The sequence below is a fragment of the Zootoca vivipara genome, chromosome 3 (genome assembly GCF_965207765.1).
Source record: "Zootoca vivipara chromosome 3, rZooViv2.hap1.1, whole genome shotgun sequence".
Classification (NCBI taxonomy): Eukaryota; Metazoa; Chordata; class Lepidosauria; order Squamata; family Lacertidae; genus Zootoca; species Zootoca vivipara.
Window position 1 is genome coordinate 108,887,355 of NC_142586.1, and position 26,455 is coordinate 108,913,809.

Sequence of the window (26,455 nt, forward strand, 5' to 3'; positions counted from 1 at the left end):
GCTTCTGCGCACGCGCGCACGGCGAAAACACTTCCGGGGTTGCGCAGTTCGTAACCCGAACTGTTCGCAAACCGAGGTGGTCGTAACCTGAGGTACGACTGTACAATGAATGCAGTTGAATACGCTTTGGTTATGCATGTCTGGATAAAAAGCAAAGATGCTAGCTATGTATTTAAGAACACCTCTAATTCAATACCTAGCTTCACCAGACACAGCTGAGAGACACTCCCTGCCTGAAACCCTGGAAAGCCACTGCCAATCATTGTAGACAATACCAAGCTAGACAGACCAATGGCCTGACTCAGTATAAGGCAGCTTCCTATGTTCCTATCAAAGGCATGCACAGAACCTAACAAAATTCACCCAGGAAGTATGATGATTTATCTTAATTCTCACAATAATATATTCTTATTCTTTTAGAAAGAGAACAGCAAGAGGTAAGGAACTGCAATGTCCTGAAATGGGGGAAAAAATATTTTCTCTGACATTATGAGTACATGTGATGATCCAGATAGAATTTCGCATTTCTTTATTTATAGAAAATTATATTATACTGTGAAGCCTTCAGCATTAAGACATGACGCACAACACTAGCAATGAATATCTAGTTGATCAGAGAAAATGGGAAGTCACCTCACCTCTCTTTGATTTTGCTCTCTCAGAGATACAAGTTCTCAAGCAGGCAGAGACCATTGTTTATCATGTTCATGAGGATACAACAGGAGTTGAAAAGCTTGTATGATATACAGTACCACTTAACTAGTTCCTGAGAGACAACTCTTATTTTCAACACATACAGCTGATGTATTTAGGATCAGAAAGCCATACTGTAAAGGGACAGAATCTTTAAACCACCCTCTCACTGAAGCAGCATTAATTCAAAGTCATTGAAGGAGCACCTTAAAAGATAGAATTCTATTTTTATGGAGAGATTTGCAAGTTAATTATTATCTTGCCATCTTTTGTTCACAGGATCAGGATAGGTCAAGAAAACTATGAAGAAAAACCCTTTTCCTAAAAAAACATTTTAAAATTAGTGGGAAATGTTTAACTTTTATAACTTTTAAAGTGTACAGTACAAAAGCATGCCTAGCATACATTAAAATACTACTATTAAATAATCTTAAGGAAATAAGTACCAACTTTGAACCACATTATTGAGAATGAAGTCTGCCCACTTCTACAAATAAAAATCATTTGTGCAACGAGACTCTTGTTTTAATTCTGTCTCCTCCAACCTCCCCCAACCCCCCAAAATCTGCTGTGGAGGGTCCCCCAACCAATGTAATTTAATCAATGTAATCAAAACAAAAGACAAATGAAACTTCAGTTAATACTGTTGCTTTTATTATTTCAGGCATTTTTTAAATGCAAACCCACAGCCAATATTAAAATAATTTCTGTTAATGCTTGAACTGCAACCCAGCTATGCTTCTATGAAGACGTTTATATAATCATCTATGATGATGCATCAAATCCCATCTTTGGGATTTTGGACCCTTTCCCAAAATACATAAAACAATGAAATACCACCAATATTTCCCAAATGCTTCTTTTGGTGGGGTGGGTATTAAATTTGCTTCCTGTCTCCTGCATCAGACCTGTTTCTACTAGATAAAAACCTTCGGGGGCAACTTGGATACAACACTAATATTGCAACTGCATTGCATAAAACAGCCTCATATATGCTGCCATAAGAGCTAGGACAGAGTGAAAAAGGAGAGGCTCTTTACTACAGTAAAAATAAACTATGTGTTTACTACTAAATTCTTCTTGTTGTCAGAACTAAAATGTACACAAGAGTTTCTATATATATGTAGAATGATTGAAAAGGATAACAAGTGGCTGCAACCTGTGTATTTTTGAATTTGTGTTCAAGCCTTGCTAAACCTATTTATAGACAAGATTTACTTATTTCAGCCCTGATCCTTCATTCTATTCCATGCAAAACGGTTCCTGTGCCAGCAGAGTTCTAATGAAGTCAAGTGAAATTTTCCAAAGGGACAGAAGCCATGTCACCTTCTATGGATCCAACTATAAAACTGAAACCTACAATTGTCTTCAGTGACACAAGCCTCACTGCTAGGTGTATAAAAATTTCCCGACACAGTTCCTTTCTAAAATCCTCATATTTCATATCTCAACACTCAGTACTGAACCTCTTGTAACTTCCTGAAGATCCAAAGAAAGTGTTTAATTTTCTGAAATTCTGCACCAGCCAGTTTGAACCTTTCCCCTAACCTTATTTATTGAGGGACAGATCCAACCATGGTAGCAGTGCCCTAAATGAGATTTGGAACATCTGCCTATCATGTCAGGCCACGTTCTCAAAAATATTTATCACTCATATTCTTTGTGACATTCTTACAGAGGAGTAATTGTGAAAGGTTTTTGTTTTGTTTTAACACCATACTAATTCAAAGTACACTTTTTATCCATGAACTGTTTGTTCTCTAGAAAGTTACTGAAGGCTCTTAGTCACCATGTGTAGGTTACTCTGTAAACCAAAGGGAAGTCTATTATGGGATTACTACACACACACACACACACACACAAAATAAATAAATAAATAAATGGAATTAGGAATCAGTTTTATGGCTGAGTTCAGACAATATTTCTTGGTGTAATGAAACATGGGCTGTGAAGCTGAGGGCAAGTATCAAAACTGAGCACTTTGCCTTCGTCTCATGCGATGGCTTCAGTGCTTCATTCTTGCTTTGCATTGAACTTGAAGTTCCTAAATACATCTCAGTTGGAAAACTCTTGTGTAAAGTCAGGTAACTAACCAAAATAATAAGACAGGATGCAATCATAGTTTTATGAAGATGGGAAAGATTATCCAAAACTGTTCTATGGTTGTAACTTTAATCAGTAAGCCTTTGCAAGGAATTAAATTCAAAAGAGAAAACATCTCTGGGATATCCCCTTCTGCCCCCCCCCCAATTAATATACTAAATTAAATTTGCAATATGGGGGAAATGGTGTAGTACTTATAACAGACTAAGTACTCCTTAATCATTCCAACACTAGAATGGTCAAAGAAACATGTAGTCTAGCTTTTAAAGCCCCCCCCCAGGTTTCTTCCTTTCTGTCATAGAATGCACTTGCAATTAAGTAGTATGCCAACTGTGTGCAAACAACAGATTTCTGTACAATGGCAACACAGTAGATACTTATATGAAAAGCTAGTACATGCCTGCTGTTTTTGATATGCAGTGTTTGAATTTATCTTCGATTCCAACAAAAGCGAACCTGAAAAAAGAAGAATTGCAGTTAGGAATCTATGTGAAATAAAATGAGTTTTATAGAAATCAGTAATCTATGTTTCAGAGCACCACCCTCCAGTCTAACAGTTTCATACATGCAATGATGAAAGGCAGCAGAGATAAACACAAAATCAGTATACATATCTGCAAGCCCATTCCAATACCCTTACACTTTGAGAGGCAACTAAAAGCAAATACAACTATGCCATATAAATTAACTTACTCATGAAATAATGTATTCTTATCTTCTTGAGGTAGCTGACATATATTCTGTTCAATCTTACTCGACTATGAGTGATTGCCAAAGAAGAAGATATTCTGTTGCGGTATATTCATAACACTAAACTCATTAACCCTAAACTTTGTATTATGCGTGTGTCTAAGCAGTCATGTATCGTGGCAACCGCTCGAGTAATCTTTTCCAGCCCTCACAAGGTTTATTTAGCACATTAACACCTGTTCGTTAGCAACGTTGCCAATACATTTTCTAAAAACAGCTTTCCTGATCTTTAAAGAAAAAGAACTTATTACAATAAGAGTTTAAACCTTTGCTACAAATATATTGCAACAAGGAAACTTTTTTAAAAGAGGCCTTCACACCAAAACATAAAAATATATTTTTTATTTTCCAATGAGAGGCTTATAAAGATTCCATCATAAGGGGCAATGTTAAGCCAGTGCTTTGGTTACTTTGAACCCATTTTCAATACACTTTGAAATAAACATGTCGCATTCATAGCTACTAACTAGTAACTAAGCTTTTCTAAAAGTTGAAGTATTAGCACACAAAAAACTTTTGAGACTACGTTCCATATTATTTAGACATCTGTTACAGTAATGGGCTGGGGAGCCTTAAAAGAGGCAGGAACTGAGAGAATGGAGAGGGGTCTCCTTCCCCATTGTAGGCCCTAGTTTCTCCTAAGGAAGTGTTTATGGTTTTTTCCTGTAAAACTGTCAGATGAACCTGAAGAAGACTGTTCAACGTAATAACATAATAAATTTTGTTATCAAGCATGAAGTGCCTTTGAATGGGTCATCTCACTGGGATAAGCTTTTGAGCCAAGCTTTCTATAAGTGCAAGGAATTTCACATCTGGACAGGAAGATGGAAGTGGAAAGACTAGTGGTATTTGGAAGAGTAACTCTGATACCACGGCAGGCCTGTAAACAGCCATGGGCCTGGTCATCTACTACGAGTAAGAGTCACCTGAACAAAGGTGACTAAGGAGGGAAGCTGCCTCACTCCCCCTCTTAACCTTTCAGCCCCTTTCTTCTTATGACAGAAAACAACTAATGTTTACCTATTGGGGGTGGGAATGGGATTACTAATGACTTTTCCAACCTTATGGGGAGGGTAATAAAGAGAGTTGGGGGTGGGGAGAGAAGAAGAGAGCTGTGATCTGTAAAGGCGGCCAGGCTGCAAGAGACAAGAACTGAGGGAGAGAGAGTGACTAGAATCATCAAACTGCAGAGTTAGCAAAAGGACCCAAAGGGTCATCTAGCCCAACCCGCCTGCAATTATTGCAACTATTGATATTGTTCTAGGGAGGAAATCAGCAGTGCCTGTCAGCCTTTTTTCTTTTCTTAATATTTTGTAGGGTGGGGAAGAGAGAAAGAGGGAGAACAAAAACACGAATAACTTGCTCCCGAGACTTCAAGGGAGAGGAAAGGAGGATTGTGTTGTGAGAGACAAGAGGCGTTCAGAGCCACCCCTTGGGGGAGTCATCTGGCCCCTGACCTATAAATGCCTTAGGACGAAGGGGGAGGGGGGCTACTCAGGGTCCCGATGGGAATCCAGGAGGGGGGGCCCTTTCGGGGCCTGAGGACCACCTCGCCGCCTCCCCCTCCTGCCGCTCTCTATTGTCCCAGGCAGCCCAGCCTCCGCCTCGCCCCATTATCCCTGCCCCTCCTCACCGTCCGACTCGGCCCGCACGAGCAGCGACATCCCCTTGAGCCGCTCCACGTAGGTGGACGAGACATGCCCGGTGCCCCTGTCGTCCCATTGCCGCTCTTCGTTGAGCGTGTAGACCTTCACCCGCCGCCGGGTGTCCGACATGGTGCGCGGCCCGGCCCGGCCGGACTGCGAGGTACTGAGGAAGGGAAGGGAAAGGAGAGGAGGGCGCCGCCGCCGCTCAGGAGCCCTTTAACTCGCCGCTTCTCATGGCGCCCGGGCCTGCCGCCTCTGCCTCCGCCTCCTCTTCAGAGTCCCCCCCCCCACTCAGCGTCACCAGGCGAGCAGTAGCAGCAGCAGCAGCGACTACCACCGCGGCGCGGCCGCCATCTTGTAATCCGACTCCTGTCCCGTCCCTGCCTTTCTCTTCCTCTCAGAGCCGGGGAGGGAGGGGGGAGGAGCGGGGCGGAAGGCCTGCACGGGCTCCACTAGCAGGGGCTACGGCGGCCGAGAAGCGAAGGAAAGCGAACGCGAGCGGGCGAGCGCCTTCGAGCTCGCCTAGTTTGGAAGGGAAGGGCTGAGGAGCAGCTGATGTGGGGAGGAGAGGACGTTGCGCCTGCGCGGCTGCGCCTGCTTCTGCTGAGCGCGTTCCTTCGCCTCTCTCGACCTCTCTGGCAGTTGACGGCACATAGACTCATGGAAAAAAACGTGCAGAGAGACGCATGTGGCGAGAGAGCCTGAGGCCCGCGCAGGTAAAGAAAAAAAACACACACACACGTGCCACAGACCTTCCCAGGAATTACAATTAAATAAGTAACACACGCACCAATATTTTGACTACAGGAACAAACAATCTGAAGAAGTGAGCATGCACAGGAAAGCTTATACGCAGAACAAACTTAGTTGGTCTCTATGGTGCTACTGGACAATTTTTAATTTTTTTATTTCTTTTCTTTTTTAATTTCTTTTTATTTCTACTGTGTCAGAGCAACACAATCAGTTAAGGTTCCCCACACACAACCACCACCCCAACTACGTGTTTCTTATCTTGTGTTTTTATGAGCCACACCGAGATCTGCAGATGAAGGGCGGCATACAAAGTTAACAATGATAAATAAAAACAAAATAATACATTGATTTCATAGCTGCCGGTTTGAAAGGCAGTCATGCCACGGGTTCTCGTGTTCTACGCATGTTCGTTCTTCGTTGCAAATGAGACGAAAGTGGGCTGCGTTTTGTAAAAGCTTTGAAGGTTCTTGCGCCTGCCTTCTTTTTTGTACCTTTTCTGTACCATTTTCCCATTTAAATGTTATTTGAAATGTATTAGAGGAGGGATGCAGGCATGGGCGGGTATCGCCTCCGAGGTGAAAGCACTTCCCTCAGTTATCAGAGATATGTGAATATTATTTATTTGTGTAGCCAAAGCCAATAACAACAGCAAATACATTAAATACATCACAAGGTTAAAGAAAATATTATTATTAAAACCAGGCATTATGTCAGATGAGTTGGCTCCCCTGAAATAATTTAACTTTAAATCCCCCACAAACTTTTCTCCTTAAAATTGATGCTCCAAAGGTCAAAAAGGACCATTTTTTCAGAGGTGTAGGGGACACTATCCCCTAATAAAAAGTTAAATCAGATGCTCAATCAATCTATCAACTGGGATATTTAAATCTTTGAACAAGGCTGCTCTTAAATTCTCCTAAATTGGGCAAATCAGTAAGTGGTGGGTAAGGCTTCAGACCCATTGCCTCCACATGGGCAAACAGTCGCTTCACGTGCAGTTTTCTCAAAGCTCAAGATTATTATTATTTTTTAAAAAAACCTTAAACTCAACAATGTTGCAAAAGAGAGTTGCTGGCTTGGCAACTACGTACAGTACTGTATATCAAATGAACATGCCCAAGCAGCAATGCTTTTGACCTGAAGGAATTGGTGACAAAATTTGCAAAGAAAAAGGCACGCAAAGCGAGACTTAACTTTTAACATCACAATTCGCAAGGTTGCACGCCGAAACATTTTCTTTTGCGTTTGAGGAAGATAATCAAAGGTTGCTGCATTACTACTTATTGCAATTTAAGTTAAATTCAGCAGTTTCAAGTTTTGTGCTTTTCATTTTCCTACAAGACAACTGCTTTTGACATTTGTAGTACCGGTAGCAGTCAGGCTTGGGGGTTGTAAGTCACTAGCCTGACTTCTAGGGCATCGGCACTAGTTCCAGATAAATTTGGAATCAGTGTCCTTCAGCTATGGCACAGTGGGCGGGGGAAACACACAAAGAACTATTGCATAGTGCACAGACTGGAACTGCAGAGCGATAAAGGCATTTATCCATTTGACGTTTGTGATGCTGGTTACCTAGTGAGGGTGAGGAGTTTGCATGGGGAGTTGGACATACCAAGGGGCTCCAGTATTTTTTGGGGGGGGTGCAGCAGGAAAAGGGTCTGGCTAGTATGGTGTAGTGGTTAGAGCATGGCTTTCGACAGGTGGGTTGTGGCCTGATCCAAGATGGGCTGCAACAGGAGCACTACCACCATGCAAACGTACAATAAAAGATGGGGAAATGGATTCCCCAAATGCATGTTTGGGTTAAAACTGGGTCTGAAAGGTTTGAAGATACTTGGGTTAGAGTGTCAGGCTAGAATCTGGGAGGCCAAGGGTTCAAATCCTCCCCCTCCACTCAGCCATGAAGCTCACGATATCTCATTCACAAAAACACAGTCTCTTTAAAATAACAAACATCTGGCTGTTGTCAATATCTATTATGTCCCTGTGCGGACAAGAGTTCTAGTTATTCAGGCTATACATGGCTGGCACCTACGATCTCCAGCCCCCTGGCAGGGGCTAATACCTGCCCTGGGACCTCTTTTTTATTTTTATTTTATTGGATGAATTAAACATTTGGAAAAGGCATTATCAAACTGTGCAATCCATAACCTTGTGAACACTTATGGAACCTTCCTTTTCTCGCTTTTATTCATAAGGCTATTCCGATCTGCTGTATACAGTTGTGTTTTATGATATGCTAAGCAGTATAACTGATTAGAATACTATTTTCTAATTCATGCTAGTTGCTTATTTCCCTTTAAAACTAGGTCTAAATCCTGGACTAAAAATGAAGCTGAGGACAACAATAAATGATTTCAATCTGCATAAGAACTGCTGAGCTCCAGTGTGCCTTTTCCAAAGAGTATATAAGATGAAGACTTTCTAATATGTTTTGCACACCAAGCAGTGGCCTAGTTCGCTTCTGTGGTTGGAGCAGTCTTGACTGCAACAGAACACTTATCCCCCCCCCCAAAAAAAACCCTGTAAATTAAAATTACTGAGTTGGCTAGAGACTCATAGTCATAATATTTCAAATCAATGGACAATAAATCCACCAAAGTCAGTCCCACTTTCTCCCATTGAAACTAAAATTACTACCAAACTTCAAACGAAACATTGAGTTGCGGGAGCTCGTAACCCGGTCCTCAGAATATCCGTTATACAGCAGCCTAAAACTGTGAAGTTACAGACCACTGAGAACGCTGTAGATACGAAAACACTATTTGGATAGCAGTATTGGAGTTCTTTTCCTTTTCCCCAGGAACAATTAATGCACAAAATGATGTCACCTTCATTAAAGGATAGTCCATAACTTCATACTATGCTGGGTGTTAGACTAATTATATATTAAACAACTCAGAAGTTAATTCCACCTCAGCACCTTTATTGTTCCCCAAGGTGCTTACAACTAAGTTCCCAGACGAAGGACGTGTCTCAATGGTTAAAACTGGAGCAGCTGATGGCTATGCAGAGACCAACAAACCAGTCACTGTTGTTTAGACTCGGGGCTTGTTGTGACACATATTTGCATATCGAATTATGCAAATAAAATGTGAGATCACCTTAACCTTAGGCTTCAGGAACAAGCTGCAACAGGGAGAGGTCCTACACCACTTATGAAAGACACACTCATTGGGGCAAGCCTCCGGCTGCTGAGAATACCCTCTGCATGACCTTGCCAGCTAAACTTAATGCACAGATGCAACAACCAAGAAGTGCTTCTCAGGCCAGCCAAAGGTTTATAGTGCTGGGGAATCATAGTTCTGATGACAAGATAAACTCGCACAGGCTGCACACAGTGGGATTTACCGTACTTCCTAGTGTACACACAAACACAGAGGGGGGCGGATAACAGCCTTGATCAAACAGCAGAAAAGCAATATTTGTTTTATTCATCACAAAATTTAAAAAAATCATTCCAGTAGCACCTTAGAGACCAACTAAGTTTGTCATTGGTATGAGCTTTCGTGTGCATGCACACTTGTTCAGATACCAATCATTAAATGAATCTTCAGATTCATCATTAAACCTTTTTTTAGTCCCTTCTTCATCGCAAGATCTCAGGTTTGGTCACAATACCATTGCAAAGCAATCTCATCAGGAGGCCCGTTCCATGTGACATAGGAATGACACTACAGTGGTACCACTACTTACGAATTTAATGCGTTCCGAACGCACATTCGTAAGTCGGAAAAAATTGTAAGTCGAATCCCATAGGAATGCATTGGGAGAAAAAAACCGTAAGTCGAAGCAACCCTATCTAAAAATTCGTAAGTAGAAAAAATCCTATGTAAACCGCATCCAAGATGGTGGACGAAGCTCCGTTCGTAAGTAGAAACATTTGTAAGTAGAGGTACCACTGTATTTAGTTTGATGGCACCTACCCTTTGGGATGCCCTCCCATCACACACCTTTGCTCCGGGCCCCACTGCTGCCATAAGGGAATTGCTACTGTGCTCATGTCATGCTTGCAGGCTTCCCCTAGGCTCCAGAGTACAGGATTTGATGAGGCTTTGGTCTGATCAAGCCGGGCTCTCCTTACAGTCAACACTGGGCTAAATGAAGAGGCTAAAAAGACTTCTCTGGCATCAGCAAACAAAAGATGCTTCACAGTGATTACCTCCAGAATTTGCTCTCAGTCTGAGCCTGGATGTATTTGATAGGAAAAACGTCCACCTTTGGTCCCCACTCTGCATTTAGCTTTCACTTGTGGCTCCTAGAAGCAGTCAGCGTGTGACAGCGGCCGCACCCTGGGAATGGCTAAACCAGGGGAGAGTAGTTGATGTGTCTCAAAACCTCAGTGAGTTAGGGACTCACTGCATGTGAAAACATGCTCTCGTGGATGAGACCAAGAGTGGGTCCAATGGTCAAGTAGGCAGTTTCTGCACTCTTGCCATAGTGGGGAGTGAGGGGCAGATGGGGCTCATCAACCTGGGAAGGCAGCCCAAAACTCAGATCCTAAACCTCCACTGCCTCGCAGGATATCTTCAGGAGAAAAAAAGGCTGGAGTGGAGATCCGAAACAGTTGGAAGGCGCCTTTTACACCTCCTTCCAGCAACTCAGGCAGCCAAGCTGGTGCCAAATTTATTGCTCTGCTTTCCTTTGGACTATATCCATGAGGCTGAGAGTGGGGTTTTGTCGTCTGGGCAGCCTCGTGCCCCAGGGAGGTCACAGCACTGCTGTTAATGCAGCGGCTTTACTTCACCCCCCGAGGCACACTCCATTGTCTCTCAAGGCAGACGGATGCCAACAGCTGCACTCTCCGTATGGTTTTAACACTGGAGAGCACCCAATATTTCTTCCAGCTGTTGGTTCATTTTGACATTTAGGTTATCGCTTCTACTGAGAAGTGCAGCTCCCAATATGCAACAATAATTTCAACGTACCACACACTTGGGAGCTTAGCATTTTATGAAAATAACATAGTAAATCCATACATCTTGCAAGGTTCCTTTCTGGTTAGAGACAGTTTCGTATTGCTCATCCTGTGTTGTTCTTCACACTTAACATCTCTCTCCCCCCCCCCCCCAGGAAGGTAGATTGTCACATTTAACAATGTGCATCCCTGTACGTGCAATTAGTGTGTCTTTTTTATTCTGAGGCCAAGAGGAGAAGAGTGTTCTGCCTACTTTTCTCCTTGTGCTATTGTACACAACAGCAGGCTCACTGTTTCTAATATAACACCACAAGAGATTTACAGCAATGCTTCCAGAGCTTCAATAAATTTATCAGATTTCTATGATTGGATTTGCATTTTAAGGCACCCATTTCAGTTTTCATCTTGTTTTTCCTGAACAGACGTTGGCAGCCCACGGGCCAACCTCTCTCCACTCTTTACACATCCCAAAGGTTGTTCCTAACCACCTGTACAGTGGTGCCTCGCTTAACGAATGCCCTGCTTAACAAAATTTCCGCTTAACGAAAGGCAGACGCTAGACGAATTCGTTTTACAAAAAAATTGTCTAGCGAATCGCGGTTTCTCATAGGAATGCATTGAAATTCAATTAATGTGTTCCTATGGGCAAAAAAAATTTCAAAAAAATTTCAATGCATTCCTATGGGATTCGCTAGACGAATTTTCCGTTATAAAAAAAAGACCCGTGGAACGAATTAAATTTGTCTAGCGAGGCACCACTGTATCTTTCAACTGGTAGCTTGAGGACCTGATTCCAGTGTGAAATATATGAATGTTACACGTTCAGCATGACCAAAAGACAAAAAAGTCACACTGTCTTTGATGACCTCTCCTGAAAATGTATTTTTAAAAAATGTTCATAATAGGATCAGCCTGCCATTTTTCAAAGTCACACTAAATTAGCCAGATTGCTCTTCTTCAGTTATAAATACACATTTGCTAAAATGTTCACCTGCAATGTTGTGTTGCGCAGTTTGCTCAATTTTATAGCAGTCAGTCCCATCGTCACTAGTTTCTAATGGGAAAGATGCAAATAGAATTGTACTGAAAGGGTTTCAAAGCAAAGCCTACTGCAGAGTTAAATAGATCACGGAGGTCATTTTCTGTTATGCGAGAGAATGAGCTGTTTGGATTTTTTAAAGACATTCTTGCAAGCCGAACAATATACAGAAGACAGCTGTGTGTGCGCACACACATACATACATGTGTACCTTCAAAACACCTCTTGAGCAACAAAAGGTATTATTAAGTAGTAGGCAGTTTTCTTTTCTTATTGTCTGGAAACAGTTAGTCCAGCTACTTGGAAGTGTTGTTTCAAGTTTTACATAATTTATAGAGGTGTTGCTATGGGCATGCTTTTCAAAATGAAAAAAATCTATGAGGGGAAAAGAAAAAGACTCAAACAACAGAAAATGAACTGATATCCACAGATCTTTATACAAAATTTAAAATATTTCTCTGTGTGGTATACAAACCTGCATGATAAGAACCTGTCATTTCACAACAATTTAGTCTCTTGTCAGAGGGTCACAGCATTGATAAGTCCAGAAAGATTCCTACACTTCCGAATAAAAGTTGCTACGATGTTGAACTGGCAGGCTCTGGAATGGCACCTCCCACAACTATATTGCTTTTGTCACTAAGTGTTTTAACAACTGATGTAGCTGGAGACTGAAGCACTTTCCTTGAAAGCCTCATTCTGCCGTCCGTAGGATCACGCCCAAAATATTTCACCTGTTCATTGGGAAGAAATGGCATTTATAGTCTGTAAGGGGATTTGACACATCGGAATAAAATTAAAACACCTTATATATTTTTTAAAAATCCTATTTTTAACTATTTACTTTTACAATATAGGCAGGCAGTATTAATAATAACCCATAAGAGATACTCAAGTGATTTTAGAAATAGGACATCTTTGGTATGACTGCAAGCCTCAATAGTGAAAAGGCTTCCCTTTCTTTTCTACTACAGTACAGTAATAACATTTGAGGATTTCCTACTGCCACACTAAGCAATTTCAGAAAACAAGGAATACCTTGCGCAGGAAGACTTTTGTGAGTGTACCATCGCAAGTGAATGAAGGCCTTGTGGCCCGGCCCCATTTTCCGTTTTGGACCATGGAGAGTGTTGACTTTGGCCTCGCTCACCATGAGCTTTGAACCACATTACGAACCTTGGTTACAACCTTTGGTTTGTGTGGAAAGAGCCTGGGTTCAGACAACACATTAAGCCAAACCATGGCTTACAGCAAAACAACCAGGAGGAGCTAAGCAGCGAGAGTCTCCAGTCCAAGAGCCTACACATTTGCTCATTCACACTGAGCCACACTTTGGTTTAGCATGATGTCCAAACCGAGCCTTTGCGATGTATGTACATGGACCTGTGCGATTGTATGAGACAAGAATATATACCTATCAACCCCCCCCCTCTTTCACCCTTTTCCCATAGTCCTGCTTTCAAGTGGGGCTTCACCTAACAGGATGTTCCTACATACAAACACACTGAGCACAGACAACAGTTCTAGCTTAGGGGGTTGGACAAGATGATCCTCACGGCCCCTTCCAACTCTGAAATTCTTTGATTCTCCCCCAACAGACCAGTTTTCTATGTGCGGAGGATCATTTAATAAGGACAAGGCCCTCTCGCAGTTGGAAATGGTGCATCTCAGAAACAGGCCTCCCACCTCAAGGCAGACCCTGTCCCAAGTGGAAATGCAGAAGGACAGCCCTACTATCAAGCCAGAGGGGTATGAAAAATGAAGAGAGAAAACTCGCCACAAGATTCCCCCCAATATTGAGTCAGTTTACTAGCCAGCTACTATTTATAGTCACCAGTGACCCACTTCCCTCCTCTGAATCCTCTGGCAAGCACAGGAGAGCTAGGAGAAAGGAAGGGAGGGGGTCTTCTCTAATTTGCACTAATGTATGGAGAACATTTGTCCCACTTCTGGGAAGAGATCCCTGCTGTTTTCTCACCTTATCTGAAGCACAGTGTGAATGAGAGCTCTGGGGAGGGGAATCTGTGCTTCAGTGCTCTACATTCCAGAGAGCCAGGAGAATTCACCCCTGGCAAGAGGATTTGTGGACACCTGAACAGGCACATACTCTCATCCCAAACAATCCCACTTTGCCGCCACACGTGCATTATAAGGACAGTGGTACATGAACAGCAGAAATCATATAGCATAGCAGCGATCTATTACGTAACCTAATGAAATGCTAGCGGAGCAAAAGGAACAGTTTATGGATGGTGTCCATTGAGTTTACATACACATTAACCTTTTTAGACAATTGAAAAACACCTAGAGGATGTTCATATATTGGTTTAACGTTTACCTGGATTTCTTGGCCAACTTCTAATCCAAGAGCACTGGGATGTTTAATCTAGAACAGAGGGTCAATATCATTATTTTTATCCAATTATTTGCCGGGAAATCCTACTCTCCTGGGGCATGAATTATTATTCTTTTACCTTTCCATCTTCCGTTCGCTTGGTGTTAACATGTAACTGCAATATTCTCTAAGTGGCCACTATGGTCAGAACGACCCATTCATGTGACAGTAATAGCACACATCAATGGGGCCAAACCTTTAAAATAATGGATGAGATGGAACATAGCACATTCCATCATCTCCTCCCCACTGCAGTTCCCCACGCACTCTAGAGGACCAGTTGGAGCAAATTTGGGGCAGGGGGGGGGTCTGGGATGGTGGTGGAAAGAAATGAAAAGTTCCACTCCATCAGCAGGTGGTCATCGCTGGATATTGGCTGTACACTTACTAGCTAGGTTGCTCCTGCCTCAAATGACTCTTCTGATAAGCATGGCCAAAAGGCAGACTTCTTGACTTATTAGCACAGCTTCCTGAGCACCACATCTCCACAGTAATGGCACAGGAAATAGGCAAAGCACCAAAGCACAGCTCAGCCACTACTGAAGGAAAAATAAATACCTTTCTTTGATCCAGTTGAGAGTTGTGAAGTAGAACAGGAGTCATGTTTGGGTACAATTTTACCATCACCCCACTATCTCTGCATTTAAAAAAGAGAGAGTAGAACTTGCTTTACGTCAACAGAATGCAATGAGAGGGCTTGTGTTGCACAATACCATATATCCTTACTTAGATGAAGCTAAGCCTGTTCCACACATTCCTCTATTCTTGGGCAGGATAAAAGAACCACCTTATTTTTTGCAGGCTTGTTGAGGTAGGCTGGACTAAGAGGCAATGACTAGCCCAATATCACCCAGTGAGCTTAGTGGATCATTACTCATTATAACCTGATTAGTTTCTCTTACCTCAGTTCTGTTATTGTGGCTGTATAAATAGCTCCGAATTCCAACTGATAGTCCTGCTACAAGAAACAAACCAGAAAGAGATGAATGACTAGTTCTGCAAAACCAAGGAATCTGGAATTTAAAGGATGTGTGTGTGTGATTCGGCACAAGACCTGCTGCTTGATGAAAAACGCTAAGTTTGCACTGGGCATCAACAAGCCCTTTCTAATACAGTGGAACCTCATGTTATGTACCGTCCTCCTTACGAATGCTTCGGGTTACGAGCTCTGCTAACCCGGAAGTAGATGCTCCCGGTTGCGAACTTTGCCCCTGGATGTGAGCGGAAGTTGCGTGCCGGCGGGAGGCGCCATTAGCAAAAGTGAGTCTCATGTTAAGAATGGTTTCAAGGTTACAAACAGACCCCCGGAACGAATTAAGTTGGTAACCGGAGGAACCACTGTAGCTCTATGGACTGTGGTCATCATATCTTAGTTATATGTTTTAGCACACCCTATCTAATCGGCTTTAAGGCAGGAAAAGCAGCCATACCTATATTAAGAGATGGATATTGATACATGAAAAATATGCACAATATATCAAAATCCTTAAAATATGCACTTACATCATCTTTGCAGATTTCGGTAATAAATTCTCGTGCTTCATGCATAGCGGATGGCGTTGGAGCAAATACGGAAAAGGTCTCTTCGTCTATTTGGCTAACGGTTACCCCTGGAGGATAAAAATGTGGATAAAATCAACACTGCCGGGGGGGGGGAAAGATTGGGTGGTTTTGTACAAGAATTGTTAAGTGACTCAACACTGGTGCTATAGATGTGTAGGAATCAAGGGGCGAAAACGTAACGCTCAAATCGTCAACGTAGGATCAAGAGGCAGGAGCAGACAGATTCAGACTTGCTGGATCTACTCTGCAGATTCCTGAGACAAGTGAGCAGATTCTGAGCCTAGAAATTTGTTCTCCATTCCACAACGGAGCTGAACTCACAGTCCTTATGGACAGAAAATTCCACTCTTGCTCGCTGCCTCTCACTAGCCTAAATGTCAATGGGAAAGTAATCTTGCTGCTACTGGGTGTCGGGAATCTCCTTGCCAATCTACTGCAAAGAGATCTGCCAGTAGGTCCCAATGTACCTTCTTGCTCATCTCCGCTATGAATGAATTCTCCTCCATGTTGTTAACTATAATGAAGGATGCCAATGGCATCCAAGTCTTCCGCAGGAAATTGAAGCCAACTAGCTTAAGGAAACTCTGGAAGGTATTGGCTGTTGTTAAGGTTAACAGCAGGAAGTGCAAAGTAGGGAAAGTTTTCATGGGACAGGGAAAGAGTCTACAGGTATCTTTAGCCTGGAAAGAGGAGACAGAGGGGGGATACAATAGCCATCTTCAATATCTAAAGGGCTGTCATGTTTGAAGATGGAGCAAACTTGTTTTCTCCTGCTCCGGAGCGTAGGACCTAAACCAATGGCTTCAAGTTTCATGAAAGGTGATCCCAACTAAGCAGCAGTACAAATTTTAATATTTGTAAGAGCTTGGAAAAGACCCTGAAGTTGGGAAAGATGGAGGGCACAAGGAGAAGGGAAAGACAGAGGACGAGATGGTTGGATAGTGTTCTCGAAGCTACCAACATGAGTCTGACCAAACTGCAGGAGGCAGTGGAAGACAGGAGTGCCTGGCGTGCTCTGGTCCATGGAGTCACAAAGAGTCGGACACGACCAAACGATTAAACAACAACAAGAGCTTTTAGACAGTGGAACGGACTCTCTTGAGAGGTTGTGGACTCTCCTTCCTTGGGGGGATTTAAGCAGAGGTTGGATGGCCATCTGTCAGGGATGCTTTAGTTGAGATTCCTGCCATCACAGGGGGTTGGGTTAGATCAGCGTTTCTCAACCGCTGTTCCGCGGCACACTAGTGTGCTGCGAGACGCTGGCTGGTGTGCGGCGACGTGCGGCGACGAGAAGGGCGATTTGCATTGTCACGTGCCTGGCGGCCGCCAATGCATAGCACTGACCCGCCGGAAAGGAAGCCGGCCGGGTCACGACGCGGGGCGAGCGCAGCTCTCAACAGCCACCACCACGGGAGGGTGGTTTTAGACAAACTTAAAGAAGCTGGCTGGATAAGCTCAACCTGAAACTTGCTGAGCAAATGATTGTGCTGGCAGAGAAATCAGCGGCTTGTGAAGCCTTATTACAGGAGATTGCAACCAACACAGCAATTGGCAAGTGTTTCTTACAGTCATAATTATATAGTCAATATAGGGCGGCACAAAGTTAAATTTTTTAACTTTTTTAATGGTGGTGTGCCTCGTGATTTTTTTCATGGAACAAATGTGCCTTGGCCCAAAAATGGTTGAGAAACACTGGGTTAGATGACCCTTGTGGTCCCTTCTAACTCTACATTCCAAAAGCACATGGCCAAAAGAAAATGAAAACCTTTGTTTGTTATCACTGCATTATCAACTTTGCGAGTACAGCTATATATGCAAAGCGCCCCTCCCTATAGAGAAAGGCATGTGCTTCATCTTGGGGGGGGGGAGGAAAGGATAATTTAATAAATTGGCAAACGTACACATCAAAAAGCAAGGAAGACTGGAAGACTCACCAGTTTCAGCTTGAAGTTTTTTTAAATTATAACCTCCAGGGCCAACAAATCTTGCCCTTTTTGATAATGGCACCTGAACATTTTCTGAAACGCAAAGAGTTTAAATGAGAAATTTGTTGCAATAATAGGATCAAGGGCTTTCCACCCACCCCCACCCCCACAATACTTTTTTCCTGGCTGTACATAAACATGTTAACATTTTTAGAGACTTAAAATATTGTGGCATCGTTCTGGAACTCATTTTCTCCAATGGGAATAAAGGTTCCATTCATGGGACACTCCTACCAGGAGATGAGGGGAGGCGACATCCTGATTTCCCATGCAACTCCCTTCTGCCCCACAAAAAATGGATATGAGATTGCAGGAGGAATCAGGAAAAGCTACATTTCTTCTTTCTGCCAGCAGGATCCTCTGTTAGATCAAAAGCCCTTTCATGAATAGAAGGGAATTCGGGACCTAAACTTTGATCTTAAAAACATAATTTTTCAGCTCAAAAGATGCCATTACTTTATGGTAGCCTTCTAAGTTAAAATTCATTAGTTCACAAAAATAGGAGGGGGCGTGCTTTGCCATACTAGCAGTCTGAAATAAAGTATAAAGAAAATTTACCCTGAATTTACAAATGTTTACTCCCTGCCTGATCACCTGGAAGTGATTCTTACTCGCCAGATATAACCAGCCAAGTTGATGTTTACAAACCAGCATTATTTAGCTTATTTTAGACATGGCATAATAAAACACACAAGGAAGAAGTGCCATACTCATAAACTATAAAAAAAATCAGGGCAGATTTTTCTTCTTCTAAAAACAATGAAACTTAATCCCAACAAAAGTTGTTTCAAATGGAATTACATGATTGGAAGTTTTGTCCTGTTTCTGGTGTTCATCTTGGGGGTGGGGGTGGTTATGATACGGATGAAGCCTTTAATAGTACTGTATCCTGAATAATTTTTTAACATGCTTATGTGACTTTTGTTATTGAATTTCTACTTTCGTTGTAGTTCCTTTCAGGACTTTTGTAGTGGGAAGTGAAATATGCATTTAAGAAACGTAAGGCTATACTGAATTAGAAATTAACTTGAAAGAAAGGTTCTAATCTAAGAAGTAATGCCTGCATAGGCTGACAACTATGGGATGTATCCTTGAACACCAACCACTGTTCTTAAAAGGCATGGTTTGCACACCTGCGAGAACTTTGGTCCTCCAACTGCACTCCCCACCCCACCTCTCAGAACACGTACAGTTAGTTACAAATGCTATTACCTACAAGTGGTCCGTTCTCTTTTCTGCTTGCTCTAGGTTTTGCAATCGTTTTGTTCATAATTTGCAATATTTCTCTCTTTGCCACTAAGGGAGAAAAACACACACAAACCCTTCTAGTTTAAATATAGAACACACATGTTAAATGCTTTCATTTTTTTAAAAAAACTCTGTTTTGTTGCAAGGAAACCTTCCTTTCTTCCCTAATGCTTCTAACATGACTAATCAAGCAAAACTTTTGTACGCAGCTGCACAGCAAGGGTTTGAGGCACTTTTGGGGAGCTGCATTGTTCAATAAAAGAGCAGAATTGTTTCCAGTTTTATGCTTCATAAAAGCATTTAGGGCAGCAGGATCTTCTGTCCAGCTCTGTGCATTATTTCCAGTGCGTTTTAAAAAGCCCTACATCTCCCTCCCCCAGGTGAAGCACATTACACTACAGAGCACTTAAATCACTGTGCAATAATGAATCCTTATTCCTTGGAGTAAGCTTTTGTGTTGACTGTGCGTGTGTGACTTCTGAAGCTGATTCTTGGAATACAAAAACACAACACCCAGTGCAATCACAAGTTCATCTAAATAATGGGCCACCATATGTTACTTAGGTAGAAACCTCCCCCCCACTTCAAATTTATTTCAATGAACGCCTTGCTTGGAATTGGTCACATTTGCTTATGTCACATAGAACTCTTTCTCTAACACACGGCTTTTTCTGCAAGCAGGCTAGCAGATGCAAAGAAAGCAATATTGCTTTCCTGAGAGAAATGAGAGCAATCCAGCTTTCTTCTTCAGAAACAGAAATCACGCTGGGTGGGCAGAGTTCACTGCCTATAAACAACAGTTTGACCGGGAAGAAATATGGCTAAGCTGTAAGCCAAAGAGTATCAAAGCAGATTATGCAGCTGCGAATCCATAAGGTGTTTTCCCCATACCAGCCTTCACCAACCTGGTGCCCTCCAGATGTTTCTGACTATAGCTCCCCAGCCAGCATGAAGCAGGTGGGAACTGCAATACAGAACCTCTAGAGGCAACAGGCTAGTGAAAGCTGCCCAATATGGAGTTAGGTTTGCAATATTTAATTATTTCTAATTGGTAAATCAACCATCTAAACCTTTATGCCAGCATTTCTCAAACTTGGATTCCCAGATGTTGTTGGACTACCACTCCCATCAGCCCTGACCGCTGCCCCTGCTGACTATGGATGATGGGGGTTGTAGTCCAACATCTCAGAACCCAAAGTTGAGAAAGTTAATAAGACTTCTAACTTTTAAACACTGGAAAAAGAGACAACCAATTTACCTGGCACATAAGAAACTATACATTTTACCAATGAAATGGTTTTTTTTTAATTCACACATCAAAATTATTCCTATCACAACACTGAACTTCCTGTGTCTAACAATGACTGCTTGTTACACCAGCAATTTTAACCAGACATCCTCAAAAGGCAAAACCAGGGCAGTGATTTGTTAATTTATTATTTGTGCTCATAGTGCAAATGGGCCTAGGGCAGGTTGCAAAAATATGAAAATCACCGAACAAAAACACAAAAATGACCAGTATCAAAGCAAAGGTGGCAATACGTCCACTCAACCATAGACCTAGGTGAAGAGGCCCATCTTGATGAATTGCTGAAAAGCATTACAACAGGCTTCCTCAAACTCAACCCTCCAGATGTTTTTGGTCCCTAGCTAGCAACTCCCATGATCCCTAGCTAGCAAGACTAGTGGTCAGGGATAATGGGAATTGTAGTCTCAAAACATCTGGAGGGCCGAGTTTGAGGAAGCCTACATTACAGTAATGGTTCAAGGTACACTCAAGAGGGGAGGTCACCTCAGAGGAGAAGGGCCATCACAGAAACCCTTCTCACATGCCATGCAGTGCTTCTCATGCCTGGCTCCCCAGCTGTTGGTGGACTACAACTCCCATCATCCCTTGGACCACTGGTCCTGCTAGCTAGGGACGATGGGAGTTGTAGTCCAACAATAGCTTGGTGCTCAAGGTTGGAGAAACTCTACGGAAACACAGGGGATGACAGCACTACCAGTAAGGCTACCAATTGTAGGGAACACAAAAAAAGGACTGCCCATGGGATACCATATAGCGACACAGCAAAGGTGGGCAACCGCCCCCCTGCCCCCATGGCATCATGGGCAGCCTCTTATAGACTGCATGCCAGGGCCAGAGGCAAAAGCAGACAGAGCAACGAAATGTGACTGTTACCTCTGTGCAGTAAGCATGTGCTTGTCCTTCACCCAGGCAAGCAAGATGTACCTGACATCCAAACACTTTCAAATCGGGCAAAAGCATGTTTGTAGGCCTGAGGTTCTGCCCCTGGTATGTAGGGACAGTATGCATGCCATTTCAGAAGCTTTCAAGAGGCTTTTCTTTAGAAGGCTTTACCTCAAAGAGCACCACCTAAATATAATAGCCGAGTCAGCGATATTATGGTGGGCACTGATAAGGATTTACTGTACTGTATTAACCTATCCTGTTCTAACAGGGCTGATTGTCCATTTCATGGGAAATTATCGAAACGGCAGTGAAAATCAAAAGCCATGGCCTCTACACTCACCCGTGGCTTGCTGAATCGCTTCCATCACAATTTTTAGGGGTATCCCCGGTAGCTTGATATCAGCCTAATGATACACAAGTGAAAAAGTTAAACTATCAACAGCATCGTTTTTTCTGGAACAGAGTTTTATTTCAAATTAAGAGGATTGGAGGAGGATACCTGTAAGGCAGTGATTCCTTTATTCGTTCCAGCCATTTTGAAGTCCATATCACCATGATAATCCTCTATTCCCTGCAGAAAATAAATATATGCCAAATGTCTTTCCAAGGCCACAGAGGTTCTACTCACAGACCCCCAAAAACCGACATCCCAGCCCTGAACATAATAGAGGGATGCAAATTCTACCACAATAGGTTAAAACAATTCCTACATTTCGGCTGCAACCACAAAACCTATACTTGCAACATATTTTCACAGTCGGTGCCTGTCTGAGGAACTTTTAGCAGAAGTCCCCTAAATAATGGTTTCATGGTTTCCTTGGACAATGTCAGATAACAAAGTAGGGGTATTTTGTATAAGAGTTTGAATACAACTGCACTACAAGCTTCAGCTTATTTTAAGCCAATGAAAGTGGTAAGAATTCTATTAGAGAATACTAGCTTCATCTATGATTTCCAAGATTTCAGGTAAGCAGACACAATTACTGTATACCAATTCATGTATACATCCAATGCAGAGGTCTTCAACCTTTTTGAGTCCATGGGTCCCTTGACCAACTACATTTGTTCTGCCGCACCCTTGTGGGGCTCAGGAACCCAGTTATGTCACCCCTTGCCTGCCGAGATGGCAGCCTCTCACCCTTTTTCAAACACCCTCCCTTGTGGAGTGTTCACTCAGCCTCCTTTCCTCCCCCCTCTCCTTGGGAGTCCTCCGGGCGGCCACTGCATCCACCACTAGCCTCTGAGCTGCCTCAGCTCCCGGCAACCAGCACCTCTGTCCAGCCCCAGAGCCACCATTCGCCTGGGGAGCTTGTATCCAGGGCTGCTGCAACAAACAGCTGTGCAAGCCTTTTGGAGGCAGAGACGTGAGAGGGCATCAAAGGAGGGAGGGAAGGACAGAGGCCAGTGTTGCCCACAGCACCCCTGACCATCGTTCAAGGCACCCCAGGGTGCCATGGCACACTGGTTGAAAACTACTGATCTAATTCGATTCTGTGATTGTGAGTTCTGTTTCAGATGTGGAAGATTTCTTGCACAGACGGCAGATTTTGAACAATTGCCAGTCAATGTGATCAAAAACATTAATGTCAAATCAGGTACCGGGTACAGTAGGACATCAAATTATTATTCCCCATTTTAGCATTGTGGCTACTAATGAAGTGTTAAGGTGGCTGTTCTGCATGTAAACGCTATGCATTCTCCAACATGAACTAATAGTAAACACTGGGAACTTTTATAATCATTTTGCGCTATCCAAAGCACTTCATATAGGGGATCCTGTAATCCTGTAAAGCAAGCCTGCATTAGTATCTCATATTGCAGATGGAAGGGATTAAGGAGAAGAGATGGTAGTTTGTCTGAATTCATAACAGAAGAGAGGTTCAAAATGAGGGCTTCCAGATTCATAGCCAAGCCTCCAAGCCACGTGTTATTGCCAATTTGTGCACAATTACCTATAATTTAGATATGTCGCAGGTCTGAGTTTTAAGCTAGAGTATTAATACTTTTAATACTGAGAAACAGACTCAATTAGGCACTCTTACCAGAATGTCTGTTAGCAAGCGATAATCCTCAATGTCTCCATTTTTTTCAGAATTAGACCTGGAAACCAAACCAACAGCAACACCTGCGACAGGAGACGATATTGGGACCCCTAACAATAAAAGAGAAATTATGCATTTCTGAGTTTTGGCGACACTTCTCCACTGACCCATGCATAAACACATCCTCAAATAGGAATTCTTCTTTCTGGAATACCTGCATCCATCAGTGCCAGGCTCCCACCACAAGCAGAAGCCATTGACGATGATCCTGGAAACAGAAACCACAAGCTTAGGCTATCAACCATCTGCAAATAAATAAGTTTCTTAGCAACACAAAAGAAATGGACAACCGTTTGTCATCGTATGATTTACATTTTTCCCTGGCATAGGTGGTTTTCTTTTGCACCGTTTTGCTGCAGTTCAGAAATTTCAGCCAACGTCCGCAACGGTAAATGGTCTAAAGATATGTGCTCAAATTATGGGGGAAAAGAGTAGGGAGTCCCGAATGAAATCCACAAACATTAGCCCAAAGCCCATTAGCCAATTCACGATCCCTTGCGCCTTCTAAAAAAGGGCAAAATCTGCAAAAGTAACAGTGGTGGACCTCCTGCTTTGCCCTTCCCATTCGCCTTGTGATAAGGGCCCTGCCAGATTTCAAATCATAGGCGTGGGGGCGAGGGGAGATAGCTTCATCAGCGCAAGCATTTCTGCTTGCCCAATGGAAGGATCTGCTTAGCGCTAAGTTAAATTCCACCCACATATTCGGAGCAATAGCTAAATAATAAAAATCAAATACCATTTGACTCCAGCACTTCTGAAGTAACCCTTATTGTGAAAGGGAATTCACTGGGAATCACAGGCTTCAAAGCCTTCTCTGCAAGTGCACCTACAAGTAAAAAATCATGTTGTGAATTATAAGGAGTAATTCAGTTTCAGTCTAAATATTCAGCTTCTTCTATTCTTACTCACCATGGCCAAGCTCTCGTCTATTCATGCCAGTAATTTTGCCAATCTCGTTAGTTGCGTATGGAGGAAACTGCAAAATTTTAATATATCAAGAAGGAGAGAAAGTCAGTATGATGGTTTTCTGATTGTCAGCATTCATTTCAAGGCAAACATCCATGGAATTCACCCAAAAGGATAAAAATATGCTCATGCAATGAGTCATTTGCAGAGTTATAAATATGCTACCCTTAGGAATAATATTTCAGCCACATATTTTAAGTTGTACACTTTCACAGTCGTCACGAAAACAATATGACCTTTAAAAAATAAATTATCTGGCTTATCCTATGCCGAGTTATGCACACCTAATGAAAGCAACAATCTTAAGTAGATCAGAGTGAATACTTGGACTATACAGTGGTACCTCACAAGACGAAGGCCTCGCACAATGAAAAACTCGCAAGACGAAAGAGTTTTGCGTTGCGCGAGGCATTCGCAAGACGACGAGGTTTTCTTGCGAAGTGCGGCCATAGAATGTAGCACGGGAAGGCGGCAAACGAAGATCAGCTGTCAGCGCAGGAAGCTGACAGTTGATCTTCCTTTGACGGGGGAACGGAGCCGAAGCGCGGCGGTGTGGTGGCTGCCCCTGCCTGTCTTCCCCTTGGCCCAGGGAAGACAGGCGGGGGCAAGCAGCGCCCACCACGCTTCGACTCCGTCCCCCGGGGAAGGCAGGCAGGAGGTGGCAGCGGGGAGAAGCGCTTCCCCCCCGCCACCTCGCACACAGCCGGCATCAGACGGGGCTTCGGAGAAGTTCTGCGCCTTCTCCGAAGCCCCATCCCATGCCGCCGCCAGTCCCCCGGAGCCCATAGGAATGGCATTGATTAAGTTTCAATGCATTCCTATGGGAAACTGCGACTCGCAGGACGAATTTTTCGTAGGACGAATTGAGTCCTGGAACGAATTAAATTCGTCTTACGAGGCACCACTGTAATTCGAAGTGATAATTTTAACAGTTAAAGTAGCTTTACTTAGAGTTGCTACAGTATGCTGTACAAATGGAAGTTTGAATTAGTGCCTAAATTTAAGGTTTAGACACTTTTCAGGATCTTCTGTTTCAAAGTATGAAAGAGGTTTCGTTTGAAACCTAATTGAAACTCTCCAAAAAAATTAAATGCGCCTTAAAACTGCAGAAACCCAGCCAGATAATAATTATTACTATGCTGAAGTTCAACCATCTTTCACAATAATCTCTGTAGCTTCAGTACTCAAAAGTTTCACTGTCAATAGAACAAAATTAGTTGGTCTCCAAGGTGCTACTACTCTCTCTCTCTCTCTCTCTCTCTCTCTAATACCGGTATAACTTGGATAAGTTAAGGGATGATTTACAAATCATCCTCTTAATAAGAGAGGGTGGGAAATCGAAAATTTCCAGTGGATCAGGTTCCTTTGCACAAGCAGCTACACCTGCAGAACATTTTCAGGAATCACCTATTTGGTTCTGCTGCTACTGTTATTACAGTGGTACCTTAGAAGTTGAACGGAATCCCTTCCGGGAGTCCATTCGACTTCCAAAACGCTCGGAAACCAAGGAAGCCACGTCAGACTTCGGGTTCCACTCACTTTCAGGTTTGCAGCGCTCAGGAGCCAAAACATTCGACTCGCAAGGCGAATCACAAGGCGTTCAGGATCCAAAGTATGACTGTATTTCCACCATCTATTACTGCTACATTTATATCTCACATTTCCTCCAATGAGCTGAAGGTGGAGCAGAAGATTCTCCCCTTCCCCATTTTATCCTCGGAACCCTATGCTGAGAAACTGTGACTGGTCCAAGGTGAACTTCTTGGCCGAGTGAAGAACTGAAACCTGGATTCCAAGGTCCTAGCTCAGCACTCTAACCACTACACCCCACTAGAGTATGCTGGACTCACTCCAAACCTAATCTTCCCCTAATCGTGATCTCTTTCTATCTCTCATACACACTCTGGTGTGTTTGAGAGAAAGAGAGAGATTATGAAAAGGCAATTATGGGTGCTTTAGCTGAGATGCATGGATACTTTAGCTGAGATTTGTGGATGCTTTAGAATTGCAGGGGTTGTACCAGATGACTCTTGGGGTCCTTTCCATTCTACAGTCCTGTGATCCTGCGATTAAGAGGTGGTGGAGGAGGAGGAGGAGGAG

The 26,455-nt window shown here is 43.0% G+C and overlaps 2 protein-coding genes across 8 annotated transcripts in view; both read right to left on the reverse strand.

Moving 5' to 3' along the window:
- PPP4R3B (protein phosphatase 4 regulatory subunit 3B) overlaps nucleotides 1-5,589 on the reverse strand; it is a 29,547-nt gene extending 23,958 nt beyond the window's left edge. For 2 of the 4 annotated variants that reach the window (XM_035110941.3, XM_035110940.3), the window contains exons 1-2: nucleotides 5,180-5,589; nucleotides 3,197-3,252 (exon numbers count right to left, since the gene is read on the reverse strand). In XM_035110941.3, coding sequence (XP_034966832.3) covers nucleotides 3,197-3,252; nucleotides 5,180-5,321 — 198 coding nt within the window. In that variant the 5' untranslated portion in view covers nucleotides 5,322-5,589. Of the gene's footprint in view, nucleotides 1-3,196; nucleotides 3,253-3,489; nucleotides 3,554-5,179 lie in introns of those variants that run through there. The other 2 variants (XM_088667426.1, XM_088667425.1) reach the window with 2 other exon arrangements.
- Nucleotides 5,590-12,315: 6,726 nt separating this feature from the next.
- Nucleotides 12,316-26,455, reverse strand: part of PNPT1 (polyribonucleotide nucleotidyltransferase 1) — a 31,900-nt gene continuing 17,760 nt past the window's right edge. For all 4 annotated transcript variants that reach the window (XM_035110939.3, XM_035110938.3, XM_088667428.1 and 1 more), the window contains exons 16-28: nucleotides 24,299-24,365; nucleotides 24,126-24,215; nucleotides 23,544-23,597; nucleotides 23,330-23,439; nucleotides 21,787-21,858; nucleotides 21,628-21,691; nucleotides 19,058-19,141; nucleotides 17,795-17,878; nucleotides 15,801-15,907; nucleotides 15,200-15,255; nucleotides 14,856-14,934; nucleotides 14,241-14,288; nucleotides 12,316-12,636 (exon numbers count right to left, since the gene is read on the reverse strand). In XM_035110939.3, the coding sequence (XP_034966830.1) occupies nucleotides 12,481-12,636; nucleotides 14,241-14,288; nucleotides 14,856-14,934; nucleotides 15,200-15,255; nucleotides 15,801-15,907; nucleotides 17,795-17,878; nucleotides 19,058-19,141; nucleotides 21,628-21,691; nucleotides 21,787-21,858; nucleotides 23,330-23,439; nucleotides 23,544-23,597; nucleotides 24,126-24,215; nucleotides 24,299-24,365 (1,071 nt within the window). In that variant the 3' untranslated portion in view covers nucleotides 12,316-12,480. The remainder of the gene's footprint in view (nucleotides 12,637-14,240; nucleotides 14,289-14,855; nucleotides 14,935-15,199; nucleotides 15,256-15,800; nucleotides 15,908-17,794; nucleotides 17,879-19,057; nucleotides 19,142-21,627; nucleotides 21,692-21,786; nucleotides 21,859-23,329; nucleotides 23,440-23,543; nucleotides 23,598-24,125; nucleotides 24,216-24,298; nucleotides 24,366-26,455) is intronic.